Source organism: Bemisia tabaci, chromosome 9, assembly GCF_918797505.1.
Source record: "Bemisia tabaci chromosome 9, PGI_BMITA_v3".
NCBI classification, from domain to species: Eukaryota; Metazoa; Arthropoda; class Insecta; order Hemiptera; family Aleyrodidae; genus Bemisia; species Bemisia tabaci.
The window spans coordinates 12,717,680-12,731,645 of record NC_092801.1 but is presented as its reverse complement, the minus strand read 5'-3'; the positions used below and the strand labels follow the sequence as shown (position 1 = coordinate 12,731,645).

At 38.6% G+C, this 13,966-nt stretch overlaps 1 protein-coding gene across 1 annotated transcript; it reads right to left on the bottom strand.

The window, feature by feature from the left end:
* Window positions 1-686: 686 nt before the first annotated feature.
* On the bottom strand, window positions 687-12,205 carry LOC109032043 (lysosomal acid phosphatase). Its single transcript, XM_072304430.1, has 7 exons — window positions 12,146-12,205; window positions 8,585-8,686; window positions 6,687-6,923; window positions 6,114-6,323; window positions 3,234-3,357; window positions 1,853-2,064; window positions 687-927 (listed from the first exon to the last, which is right to left on the bottom strand). Exons 1-7 carry the CDS (start codon window positions 12,203-12,205, stop codon window positions 703-705), a joined length of 1,170 nt encoding a protein of 389 aa, XP_072160531.1. The 3' UTR covers window positions 687-702.
* Between the last annotated feature and the right edge of the window lie 1,761 nt (window positions 12,206-13,966).

Here is a 13,966-nt window from a genome sequence, read left to right as displayed (position 1 = left end):
AATGTATCGATTCTTGGAGGGACCAGGTGCTAAGATAAGAATCGATTATTTAACATAGGTCTAATTGGAGGGAATCCGGTGTTGCCAAGTTGCTGGATCCGCCTTTGCGTGTTAGGAATGAGGATGAGAAGATTGTGCTCAGTAAATCAGCAATATTTCAACACAGCATTTTTAACATATTGCTTGGATTGTAAGGTTGTTCCTCATGACATTATGACTGCCAAAATGTTTCTAAAATTATTTTTAAACATTTCTCATTAGAATACTTTTATAAACTTTTCGTTAGTATTTCAAAAAAAATTAGTGGATATAAAAATATTTAATAAATCGCTCTGAATCTCAAAAATAATATGAATAAATCAATTTTGGTCCATGGTTCTCAACAATTTATTATCTCTCAAGGGTAATTCCTTACCTGTAATTTCTTTCATCCCATAAATATGCAACACGAATTCTTTTTCTATCAGTGCGGCAAGACACAAAAGATATAGCATTTCTCTGATTACAGGTATATCAAAATAAGCCTTCAGCCGCAAGCTTATGGATACTACCCATTTCTCAATTATTTTCCCTCCTCTTTTTCTGAATAATCAGGTTGTTCTTTTTTATCGGACGTGATTAGATTTAAGTTTCACTTCACAAAGGCGCCGCTGATACAGTCAAAAGTTATGGACAGAACACGCAGATGATTTTAGATTTTTATTAATAGCCAAAGGTCCGCCACAGAAACTCTTCTTTCGTTCCGTGAACACTAAGCTCTGACATTTGGCATTCTTTGTCGAGGTCAGTGATGGTTGCATTCTCCATAAGTTTTCTGAGAGTATCCAGTCCACACATATTGTTTTGATTATGCTGTTCGTCATTTTCACATCCACTAAAGTTGATGGTGCGCAATTCATCATCCTCTGCTGCATTCTTGTACAAAGCCTAGAAAATGTAATCATACATATAGATAAGGTGATCCAAGGTTAACCGGCCAGACTGCAGAAGCGTATTCTATGGGTCAAAATAAGACTTTTTTTTTCGTAATTGCTTCATCCGAATTTCACATCGAGTAACCAGTGCAAATGTGTGTCTCCCTGACTTGAGAAAGCTAGATGGAAGAAACCAAAGGTGTCATTACGGTGGGTTACGTAAAAAACCCGACATTTCAAAGTGCGATATCTTGGTCAATATTGAACGTAGAAAGTTGCGGTATTGACAGATCTTATTGTTCTTACCTAATGTACAAAAATCAAGCATAAAAACACGATTTTGTAACCGGCACAACTGACCCATTTATTGCTGCTATCTCCACGTAGGAAAAAGTAACTTTGTGCCTTTTTTATCCCATAATATGCCTCATGTGATTTTTTATATCGATCCATCTTAAAATTAGAGGAACACTGAAAAATAAATCTCGGTGTAGTTACTAAGAGAAGGGTAAAATTACCAAGAATTCAGGGTTCTATTTGATCCCAGTTTTTTCTAGGTAAAATTACCATTTATGGAATTGGTAATTTTACCAAGAAATCTCGGTAAAATTGTTGAACTTTCTCGGTAATTTTACTGGACCTTGGTAAAAACGCCCATATTTTTTATCGACTGTGGTAGAATTACCGTGATAAAATTGCAAAGTTACCGGGAATCGATTACCAATAAAAGTGGTATTCTTACCTGAAAAACAGTAAAAATACCGGTTTTTAGGTAAACTTACCGGTCTGTCTTGGTAAAATTACCAATAGTTGGTGAAACAAGTGAGATGGTAGAGGCACCAACGGACCTTGGTAAAAACGCCGAGAATTTTTTTTCAGTGAACATTTTGTAAAAAAAACGACGATTTTAACGTAGCGTTAACTGAGAGGAAACTTGCCTTGACGAAGTAATTTCCAGCTATCTCGTGTAGCTCAAATATCATCGTGGCACCGTACCCGGGTAGGGGCACGGTTTTTCGAACGCCCATACTGCGCCAAAGACTATGGATTGTTAAATCTGTAGCAGAGAACAAATCGAACAGCCGGTTAAAAGCTCCTCCCCGAGATCTTCGCATCTCCATAGTCGACAAAATCTCGTTGATCAGGATGCCTGAAAATTGATAGGGGGATTGCTATGATACGTTGTTATAAAATAAAATATTTTAGGAGATTCGTCAAGCTCAAATGACGTGGTTGAAGTGACATGCGATATATCGCATCGATTGGGTAAATGATCTCGGCAGATTTTGAATTTTTAGCAAAAACAAGGATGACAGCCCCTGCGTATGGGCCTAAAGAATCATTCTAAATCCAAAAATCGGCAAAATTCAGAGGAATGAAAGCAGAATAGTGTTTGGGAAAAACCTCGCATTCGATACAGAAATCGATTACTGAATCGGATGCGAGATTTTTTCCAAACACTATGCTGCTCTCATTCCTCTTGATTTTGCCGAATTACGGGTTTAGAATGATTCTTTGGGCTCATGCGCAGGGGCTGTCGTCCTTGTTTTTGCTAAAAATTCAAAATCTGCCTAGATTTTTGACCTAAAAGATGCGGTACATCGCATGCCAGTTCGATCACCTCTTTTGATCATCTCTTTTCTCTTGATGAATTAGGTGCCTTAACTACTCCTCGAACTTTTTGATATGCTAAAATCTTAGTGAAACCAAAAATTATGCATGATCGTTTCTTGTTTCACGGTAAAAACAAATTTGTAAAAACTAAGGCAGTCTGTAAATGACTATGTAATTTGTTTCATTGTAAGTTTACAATATAAAAATCTCCTGTTTCATTTTTGCTAAGAAGAAGATAAGAACTTTACAGAATAGTAGAAAACAAGTAAACAAGGCTAAAATACACAATTAATACAAACCAAGACGTTTCGACTCAAGACTGAGTCATTTTCAGTTGGAAATACAATAAAAATTTTAAAAAAAAACGATGAAAACGGTGCCGGCATCGATGTGCCTTGTTTGTTATCATTTTTCTCACAACAGATCCCGGCCACCACCATGTGGGACTCAGGTTTTCATCGTTTTTTCAAAATTTGTATTGTATTTCCGACTAAAACTGACTCAGTTTTGAGTTGAAACGTCTCAGTTTTTATTAATTGTGTATTTTAGCCTTGTTTCCCGTTTTCCCCCCTTGTTTTTCTACTGTTACCATATTGTCTCGGGCTGCTATTGAAAATTTGAACCTTACAGATTGAAATTCATGCAGAGTATTCTGCCATTCTTATTTACGACAAAGGCAGTATGAACGCCTCCTCTGAATATTACCATTATTCAATCTTCTCTGGGTCGGTGTTTGCGTCATAGATGAGAAAAGTACGTTGATGAAAAAAGCAAGTTCTTCGGGGAACACTTTTTTCGTCCATTCCGGCAATTCAAGACCAGCTTTGCTCTGCAATCAGAACATTAGTCATAATTCGAATTAGTGAAGTTACACCTGCCTATACAGACACCCTGAAAATTTTAGAAATACAGCGGTGAAATTGAAATATTGTCAATTTGTATTATTACCTAATTTATTCTCGCTCCTCTTACATAAGAGCGCACCTACATTTGGACTACATTTTGCAATTTGGAACTATAAATTCTGGCCCGATTTGAAAACAACGTATGTGCCATTCGTTTCCCTATGCACGTAAGTGTTTTCATTTATAGTTCCAAATTGCAAAATGTAGTCCATTTCCAAGTGAGCCCCGAAAAGTATGGATTTATATAGACAAGAGGGCTCACGTGGAAATCGAGTTACGTCCTTACGTCAGAAGAGCGATGGTGTATACTGCCGTACTAAGGAAAAACGCCGTAAGAACCTTCAGGCGTTGCCAAATTTCTTTGAGTAAATCAAGAATTTTCAGGAAAATTTGTGAACACTTTTCTCTCAATGTTATAGATAATTTTGTTCGGATTTTCACATTAGGTTCCTGAAAATTTCAAGGAAAAATATTCAAAGCTTTCCCCAAAATTAAGCATTTTATCGAAGGAAATTTGGCAATTCTCAAATGTTCATACGGCGTTTTTCCTTAGCACGGGAGTATACCACAATGCTGCCGTTCTAAGGAAAAACGACGTATGAAAATTTGAGAGTTGCCGAATTTCCTTTGATAAAATGCGAATTTGCTCGAAAACTGTATTTTTCTCCCAATTTTTCACAAAATTTCATAAGCAGCCAAGTCTACAGTATCTGAAAAATTCAAGGAAAAATATTCATTACTTTCCTCAAAAATCACTGTTTTAGGGGAAATTTGGCAACTTTCGAATGTTCGTGCGGCGTTGATCCTTAGCACGGCAGAAAAGGTCACTAAACATTGTGTTTTTATTTAACATTCCGAGAGTACCAGGTGAGTAGATTACGTGGTGATTACTTGCGTATTTTTTGAGCCAAAATCACGGAGCCACCTTCGAAAAGTCCAACTACAGAAGTCATGAATGAGATTCGAATATTTGATTCTAAAGATATAGTTTTGACTTTCCTATTATGCACGAAGAGTACTAAACATCCGACGGAAGTCGCAGAGACCGTGCTCGCTTCTGATTGGCGGCGGATGACATCATTCAGTTTGGCGCGAAACCGGAGCGTTTTAAATTTGTCGATATAATTAAAGCTGCGCTTGTAGAAATGTGCAATTCTCGTTTTTTGCAGGGCCGGATTTAGGGGGTGGCCTCATGAGCCGCGACCCATGGCGGCAAATTTAGGAGGCGGCAAATGTTGTAATTTTTTCAAATGTATGTATCAAGAAAAAAATCTGATTCAGAAACAAGTTTCCGAACGAGAAAAGGCGAAAAAATATCTTATTTCCTGAGAGTTGAAGTATAGTAATTTCTAATTTGTTCGTCTTTCGGTGATACAAGAGACAGCGCCTTTCATTAGTCTAGTTGAGAAAGAAACCAAACACGCAGTTTGGCGTGGAGCGGCGCGGCGCAGAGAGCAATGACGACGCGGACTTGAGATGAAGAGGAGAAGCCGTCGGCGCTCCCATCAGCACGAAACACATATTAACGCCTACAAGACACCATGAATACTTCACGCATTGCGTCAAACGTAGTGCGGTCAGCAGCGGTAGGCGTGGAACGCACAGCGCCTACAAGACTGTAGGGATACTTCACGCATTGCGCCAAACACAGAGCGGTTGGCGCGGTGGCGGAAATTAAAATCATTAAACTACACTCATGTTTATTCTTTCATAACTTTTCGTTCTTTTTTTATAAATGAAAGGCCTCATCCACACAGAGATATAGGTTTACGGAACTTAATTTCCGCGCAAAGTTCCGTGAACTTTTGGTAGTGTTGGCAGGGCTTTCACAAAAAATGTGCCCAACACGAGTAAACGAGTCGCTTATGCACCCCTCCTCCTCTGACACGTTCACTTGATGGTTTGTATCGATGTTTCAAAACGAATGAGAAGGGGCGGCAAGTAGGTAAATCCAGCCCTGGTTTTTTGAGTTATTTTTTCACGCATCGCGTTCAACGCGTCATTTATCCTCGGAAAACTGCTTTCGTAATTCAATATTCTTTCATGGTTTAGTGACCCATTTATGCTCATTTGATCAGTGTTAAGTGTACGTGTTAATACCTCACTTCAGAGTTGATTTCCGAGCCTCTTGTTGCGTGATTAGCTTTCTATGCGCAAAATTATGAAGAATGGATAACGGAGTGCTTTCATCGTACTTGGATAATTTTTCATTCCTTTTTTTTTCGATCTTGATCGTCCTCATTCAGTCCCTTCAAATGACTATATGATGGAAATACTTTTTGAAGGACTCACCCCCTTGAGCTTCAAGGAAAAAAATTGATTGCTGATTTAACAATTGAATTGTTCAAAAGTATGCCCGACATGTTTCAAAAGCACTTTTTTCAATAGTGGAAAGCTAATTTAACATCGTGGGTGGTTAAGTTAGCATTTTTTAGTTGTAAGATCTACATGGAAACATGTCAGACACTTTTTTAAACTAAAACGTTGTTAAAACAGCAATATTATTTTTTTCCTTGTCGGATACTGATAATAGACAAAACCAGCAGCCCCACCGTGTTCTTTGTCAAAATTTATGTTGAAATGGGGGGGGGGGGAGGTTGAAAATTCCCAACTCGTGCGCGTGCCATAACTCCGTCCGCCAAAGGGCACGGTTCCATTAGGGTTGTAATTAAATACTGACCTGTGCGAAAAGTGTATCGTACAGCGCTCCCATCATGTAAAACCCGTCCAAAGATACGTTTAGTTTCTGTCCGATGTTGTCAGAGACGTAGTCCAATACGTCCAATTTCTTTTCAACTTGCTTGAACACGTAACTGTCGAGGGCGTTTTTAAATTCTTCGACGAATTTTTCGCACGGTCTCCAAATATCAGGAGCATCTGGAATGCATTCCTTCATTTTAACAAAAGGTAGTAATAGTCATTACAATCATTAAGAAGTATGCTTCAGTTTTAGAGTTTAGATAAACCTCGTGCACAGAGAGAAATTTCGACACAAAAGTTTGGTTAATACGTTCGAAAGTTTGGTAAAACACAAAATAACCCTAGTCTCCGGTTGAAAATTTCAAGAGAAAATGCCAGCTAGTTTTCTTGGAGAAATTTAATAAAAAATGAGTGGTGAATACGAACGTCGCAATCGGAGGAATGAATTTTCCAAGCCCCTCCATTGTTCCCTGCGCTAAGTTCGCCGCAAACTGTGCCAAAATCAACACAATAGTTGTGTTGGTTTGTGGAAAATCAGTTTGTTCTCACTTACGTCATCTTCCTCACGAGGAACAACACTGATTGGGAAGGAGCGGCAGGACAAATTATGCGATGCATGTTCGCCATTCGGAGGATACAGCCCGGTCAAAAGGCACTCGGCGCTTTCCACGCACCGATTGAACTCAATAGACAGGGTTCGAACTTGAGAGGCGTTGAACGTTGAAGGGAGAAAACTGCCATACCGTTCTCGTAAGAATCGACCTAGTTTTAGTAATCCCCGTCTCCCTATCTGGAATCAGAAAGAGAATATTCATATTGTGATGACTTAAGGTTGATTAAAAGGAGGTTAATACACTGACTAGAGTATACCTTAATAGAGAGAGTATGGCCACTTCGGTTTCCATCTCTGATTGGCTCGGCCATCATAGGCTGAATGAAGCCTTCCAGCACCCAAAAATGGCGGACGCTGTAAGTCAATGTAACCAGGGCCGGATTAAGGGGGTGGCCACATGGGCCGCGGCCCATGGCGGCAAATCGAAGGGGCGGCAAAAATTTGCAATTTTTTAAAGTGTAGGTATAAAAGAAAATCGGACTTATAAAAACAAAATTACAAACGAGAAAAGGCGACAAAATCTCTCATTTCCTGAGAGTATAGTGATTTCTAATTTTGTCGTCTCTTAGTGATACAAGAGACAGCACCCTCAATAAGTCGAGTTACGAGAGAAACCAAACACGCAATTTGGCCTAGAACGGCGCGACTTAGAGAGAAATGATAACGAGGACTTGAGATGAAAAGGAGAAGCCCTCGGCGCGGCGATCGGCATGTAACACATAATAGCGCCTACAAGACTGCACAAATACTTCACGCATTGCATCAAACACAGTGCGGTCATTGCGGTCAGCGTGAAACGGATAGCGCCTACAAGAATGCATGAATACTTCACGCATTGCGCCAAACATAGTGCGGTCAGCGTGAAACGCATAGCACCTACAAGACTGCGTAAATACTTCACGCATTGCGTCCAACACGGTTCGGTCCGCGCGGCGCGGCGGCGGAAGTTAAAATCATTGAACCACATTTATGTTTGTTCTTTCACAATTGTTTCGTTCATTTCTTATGCATGGAGGGCCTTGTCCACACAGAGATAGGTTTACGGAACTTAACTTTCGCGCAAAGTTTCGTGAACTTTTGCTAGTAGTGTTGACAAGGCTTTCCCAAAAAATGTGTTCAACACGAGTAAATGCGTCTTATGCACCCCTCCCCCTCTGGCACGTTCATTTGATGGTTCTTATCGAGTTTCAAAACGAATGAGAAGGGGGCGGCAAAATATAGGCGGCCCATGGGCGGCAAGTAGGTGGATCCGGCCCCGGCCCTGAATGTAGGTAACTACAAAATATGACTCAAAATGTAGTTTCATTTCCGTATCGCAACGAGAAATGTACTAAAATGCACTATTAATTGTGACGTATTTACATTGCATACCGATTTTATCCAAAACCTTTGTACAGAATCTCTGCAATTCAAAAAAAACCCTCCATTTTTAAAAAGCATCTGTTCTCTCTGTCTTGAATTATAAAGCGGCGCATTCACTGGAAAAAAAGTCGCTTGGGTCTATAATCCAGACTCTTAATAACACTGACGAGAAAAAATCCCAATTTCTTGAATTGAAGAGCCAAGCTTCTTGATCCAGGCGGATTTCCTTTTAATTCAAGCGAACAGTCTGATTGAATCAAGAGTATTTTTTCTTGTCAATGTGTTTAAGAGTCTGGACTCTAGATCCTAACGACTTTTTTTCCCATTGCCGAAACCAGCAGCTGAGTTACCTCATTTTCAGTACACGTAAAGAGCCTTAATTTCTGGAGAGGTTTAAAAATCATTTTTCGTATCTTCACAAATGTTAATCACAGTACTTATGTGGGCTATAACCTTTCAGAATAAGTAATACTTACATTTAGTAGCTCGCCCTCTCCTTCTGGCCAATATATCGTCCTGTTTGCGTACGGATCGCTTGGATACGTAAATAGTGGAGCTCGATTACCGTGACGAAGTACCTGGGAAAAATTAATTGAACCATTCTGTTTTAGAATGTAAGGAGTTTTATTCAATATCAGGCTCGAAATTGGTTTTTAAACTGAAGAACTACGGCTCATTTTGTGATTTCAGACCTCAGTAACCCTCGTCTTGCTAAAATTAAAGAAAGCGTTTTGAGATTTTTGCGTGTTTTTCTACTTTCTATTCATAATTTTTCGAGTGTTTTGGTAAAAATTGTACAGTCTCTTGCGGAGGAAAAATGGACGACTAAAATAAATAACAGGTGATTTAGGGGCAAACAACTTGAGATATCATATCACTAGTTTGCGGTCATGAGAGGATATGCGCATGTAACGTGCTGATAATAATTTGCGTAGTTAAGAAAAGATGTGCCTAGAGTTTCAGCCGCTTTCCACTTTGTTGATAAGAACCAGGAACTGTTTGTCGAATTTGGAATGACCATCAAATAAGGTAATGAAGGGGTGAATTCGGATAATCAAGGTGAATTCGGAAAAATATTTGATCGTCTACAAGAAAAAAAATAACCTAACGAAAAATTAAAAAATTGATGACATTTGGACGGAGTTAAACAGAAGGGAACCAAGCCACATCGGGATCGAACCGAGAAAAAGAGGCTTAAAGTTTAACTCCTGCATAAGACTCAATGTAAAAGATAAACTTCAAATTCAATTTCTGCAAAATTTGCTCCAAAAAAAACTTTGAATTTTTGGCGATAGATAGTAGAGCAGTGGTTGAGTTTGAAACCACTCATAACTCAATTTTTTCCAAATTGTGGGTTGGTTCCTTTCTGCTTAATTCAGCCCATTTATTGTGTATCTTTTCATGAATCTGTTGGCACAGAAATGAACCACACCCGTCGTATTTTCTTATTTGTGCTAGACTCGAGTGTGACTCTGGACAAAAATTGTTTTTTGAAAAATTTCCCTCCGTGAATCAAAATACCATTGCCCGAGAATGATTCTATTTTTGGTATCTGAAAGTATAAGTACTTTTCCAGTGTCACTCCAAATATCGACAATGAAACTACCAGACGACGTAGGTATCTCGTCAGCGGTGTTTAAAAATCTCCGCTCCTATTTTATCTTTTTGAAGGAGAACAAATCAATACAATTTCTTGAAATTTCAGAGAAGAAAAAACAGGGAAGTTTTCAAAAATTAACTGTGAGTAGATTTCCATGTGAAAAATGAAGTATGACTGGAAATCCACAGCGTCGCAAACCGAAATACGTGGTCTGGTACTTTCGCCGTCGATATGCGTTTTATTATGAAGCTATTGAACGGACGGCACGTTGTCTGATAAATTTCTGTTTATATTGTTAAATAGATTTTTCCTGCTTTTAGTGGCTTCCAATTCTAAAAATATTAACCGGGATTTGAGACGTTCCAGTCGTAATTTATGTGTCGCGCAAGTTACAATCCTCGCCTTCATACCTCTGTTACAGGGATTATCTTCTAGAATGCGGTTTTTCTTAAAAAATATAAGAAAAGTTGAACTCAAATTTCTCCAAATTCGGAGAATCAAAGTACATGATATCGTCGGTATTTTCACGTAAGAACTTATCTCGATATCCGTATGAGCCCCAGCGGGCAGATTATTGAAATTGATAGACAAAGCTATAGACAATGAAGACAAAAAAGATATACGGTGGGCTCCTATTGGTGGAAGTGGGTGGCCGCAATGGGTAAAGGAGGTCAGTAATAGACTAACTAACGGCAACCGACAAGAGACCCGACAGTTAGTCCATCATTTTCCCCCTTAGTCTGCAAGAACCACCAATTGCAACAAGTAGAATCGTTCCATACTCTCTATGTCTTCTTTATCCATCACTTTGTCTATCATTTTCAAGAATCAGTCCGCTGTCTTCGCGATGCCATTCATCGATAGAGGTCATTCGATCACGATTCAACAATCCAGGCGCAGAACACAACTATTCGAACTCAACGGCTATCCGCGTTGCATACATAAATAAATGAAGGCGCTCCATGGGCGCCTCACGTCCATCATTGAAACTACAGACTCCGAATCATTTTTTTAATCGTAATCGAATGACTTGATCGATAAATGCCTATCTTCGCTTTGTCTATCAATTTCAATAATCAGCCCGCAGGAAGCAGGATTCAGATAGCTCTCGTATTGAAATACGGTCAGAGGAACGAAACTACATTGAGTGCAATAAGGACGGATTAACTGATAAATAAGCAATTATTTTACCGTGACACATCTATGGTGAAAAAAATCAAGTGCCTGCTACATTATCCGGTGTTTCAAACACCCGTTTTCCTGAATTTTTTAAGGGAGTACCCTCGAACGCTTTTTCATCCTTCCGGGCAGAATGGAGCAAAAGCGCTTAAAATTGTACGTACCTATTAACGTGAAATAATATCTGCAACAACGTCACGAACTGAGCTATATGACCTCATTGTTTCACAAACGATTTATAGCGAGCTAATGATCGAATAAGGTATGCTTAGGCAAATAATCAAATTATATCAGCATTTTGAAAGAAAAAATTATGAAAATACCAATTTTTCTTCTTACATTTAACGATGCAAAATTTTTCTCGGTATTTTAACTGTCAAACTTTTAAAAAGTTCTCAAGTATTTCATGAAACATGAGGAAATTTTGAAACAAATGTACCTCCTTAGTCAAGGCTAAAAATCCGAAAACAATAATGAATAATAAATTGAGGGGCTTAGAGAACAAGACGCGTGAGTACAGGTTTTGAAAAAATTGAGATATTAATGATTTCAAGTAAAACTATTCTTAATGCGTATTCTGTGCAAAATTCGCTTCCAAATTTCAATTTTTAAGCATCGAAAAATCAGTTTAAACTTCCTTTCCGCCATGAGGATCCATGTAATTTCGAAACTTCAAACAAGTACTGTCGTATTTCTCGAAATAGCAAAAACTGCTTTATGCGCCTTGTCCGCAGGCCTCTCAATCGTTATAGCATTCGCCAAAGATCTTTTCAGTACATATTTGGAATATTTTCTCATCAAAAACCAGGTAAATCTCAGAATTTCAGTACAACAGAATATTTGACCATCTTCCATCCTATCACAGGCATATTGACAATGAAACTCCCAAGTAAAACATCTCGGCTTGCAACACACGTTGCAAACTTCCTGTCATACATTATTTTTTGAGTGAAAAACTATTCAACCTTAATTCTTAAAAACTTCCATGATTTGTCTTAAAGTGCAAAGAAAATTCTGAAGGAGTTTCAAGGAATGGGTGCTAATTTGTTCTTCTTTAAAAAATAAAATAGGTGCGGAGATTTAAAACACCGCACACGAGATACGAGGTTTGGGGGGTTTCACTGTCAATCTAATAAAATTTCTGATGCGACTGTTAGCCTGCAAAAAAAATACATACGTGAGTTTTCTGCGAATTTGAAGCATATATTTGGGTATTTGAGCGCTGAAATTGAGAAAATTTGATTTGAGTTGCACTTACCATGCTTACGAACCGTAAACTTGATTCCTCTTTGTCTTCATTCGAACTTGATATCCTCATAAGAGTGACAGTTACGATCGAAATGGAAATAAAAACCAAAACGCCGGCCACGAGAAAACACAGTTTCCGATTTTTCAAGCACAGTTGGTTGATCATGATGATAAACCTTCTTTTAAAAATAGAATTTGCTTCCTCACTTGCTTAAATATCGAGTCAAATATACATTTGTTTTCCTTGCTCCCTCAAAAAAAAAAAAAAAAAAATTATTTTATGTTATGTTTAATTATGTTTTACACCTTTATTATTTCACGGGAGCAATGCAATTATTGCCAATATGCGAATAAATAAAGCTCGAGCCCCTTTCGACTTTTGTCTACCTTTTGGCTACCAAAATGTTCGAGATTGCAACCTTTCCCCAGAGATTTCTGTCACCTTACGATACACTGAGCGGCCAGTAGTTTGTCTTTCTCCTAGAGATGCACTCCTCTAAATGATAATAGAAATCCTCCGCAAACTCACTTCAAGCCTCTTGACTTTAAAACTACTCGATTGATGCAAAATCTTAAGACCGCCCTTAATCCATCTCAGTGTCCTCCCTTGGACATAGCTTTATGAATACGTGTACTCAACATATGTTTTTTGTCAACAAGTAGAGTGGTGATTTCACAATATCTTAAAATTTCCTCAGATACGTCATAGCATGGCGCACAATGGAACAAGTTAATACGGGAAGGCGGACAAACTTTGGAAACTTTAAAAGCTTATAACTTTGTTTACACAAAACTTTGAGATTTTAAAAGTGGTTCTATTGGTTTTCTCTTGAAATTTTCTTCCATACTGCCCTGCTAAGAAAGAACGCCGTTGTACATTGGAGAGTTGCCAAATTTCCCTTGATAAAACATGAATTCTTGACAACATTCATGCATATTTTTCCTTGAAATTTGCAGATATTTTAGAGTAAATTGCTTACAAAATTGTTTGAAAATTTTAGAAAATAATATTCGTAATTTTCCCGGTAAATTCGGTGTTTATCGGCGGAAACTCGGCAACGTCTGAAGGCTCATACGGCGTTCTTCCTTAGCACGGCAGCACAGGCACCCCTATTTTACACCAAATTTCACACCCAAGATTTAAAATGTGACGAATTAAACATCAAAATTTGCAGTTTTAGTAAAACACTTCATGTCCGATCTCTTCAACTGACTCGATCCAATGTGCGGCGTCAGGAGGAGATGAGTCAGTGGTGTGGAATAAAAAGTCCAAAAACAGATCGCTAAGTGCTGTCAGCGGCATCTTACATCGGAAAGATGTGTATCGATCTCATTCATGAATCAATGAACTTCTCCGCTATCGGTCCTTCACACATAACCTAATTAAAGGAACTTTCAGAGAACTGCGTGATCGCAGATCGTCGAGACATTCGTGTGATTGGCAAAGATCGGTTCAATGAACGATTTGGTTTCAGCGATCAATCGTAAATAGTCAAGACTTTTTTTCTAAGGCGATTCTACAGCGCAAGGAGGCAAACATCGAGGTATCGAACAAGTCTCGACGAAGTAATGTTTCCTTTTTAAATTTTTCGCAGAAAACGGATCCTTTACGCCGTAAGCACAATAAAGCATTTGCAAGTGCCTGAAATTTCATGAATTCCGTTTAGTGGAGAACCTGAGTGACGGAACACAGGATACCCTTGGGGTTTATAAATTGAAGATATTGGAGCGAGATATGCCAAAATGATTACTCTGCTGACCACATTGTTTAATTGAGAATCGCCAGATGACGTCACTAGGCGGTACATATTCCGTTGAAAATTATTTTATA

Bases quoted from the DNA above. Each gene is read 5' to 3' on its own strand.
- LOC109032043 (XM_072304430.1), bottom strand. From the start codon at position 12,205: ATGAGGATATCAAGTTCGAATGAAGACAAAGAGGAATCAAGTTTACGG. The intron at 8,687-12,145 runs GTAAGTGCAACT...AATTTTTCCCAG, and splicing joins GTTTACGGTTCGTAAGCATG to GTACTTCGTCACGGTAATCG. The intron at 3,358-6,113 runs GTCAGTATTTAA...TTCTGATTGCAG, and splicing joins ACGATACACTTTTCGCACAG to AGCAAAGCTGGTCTTGAATT.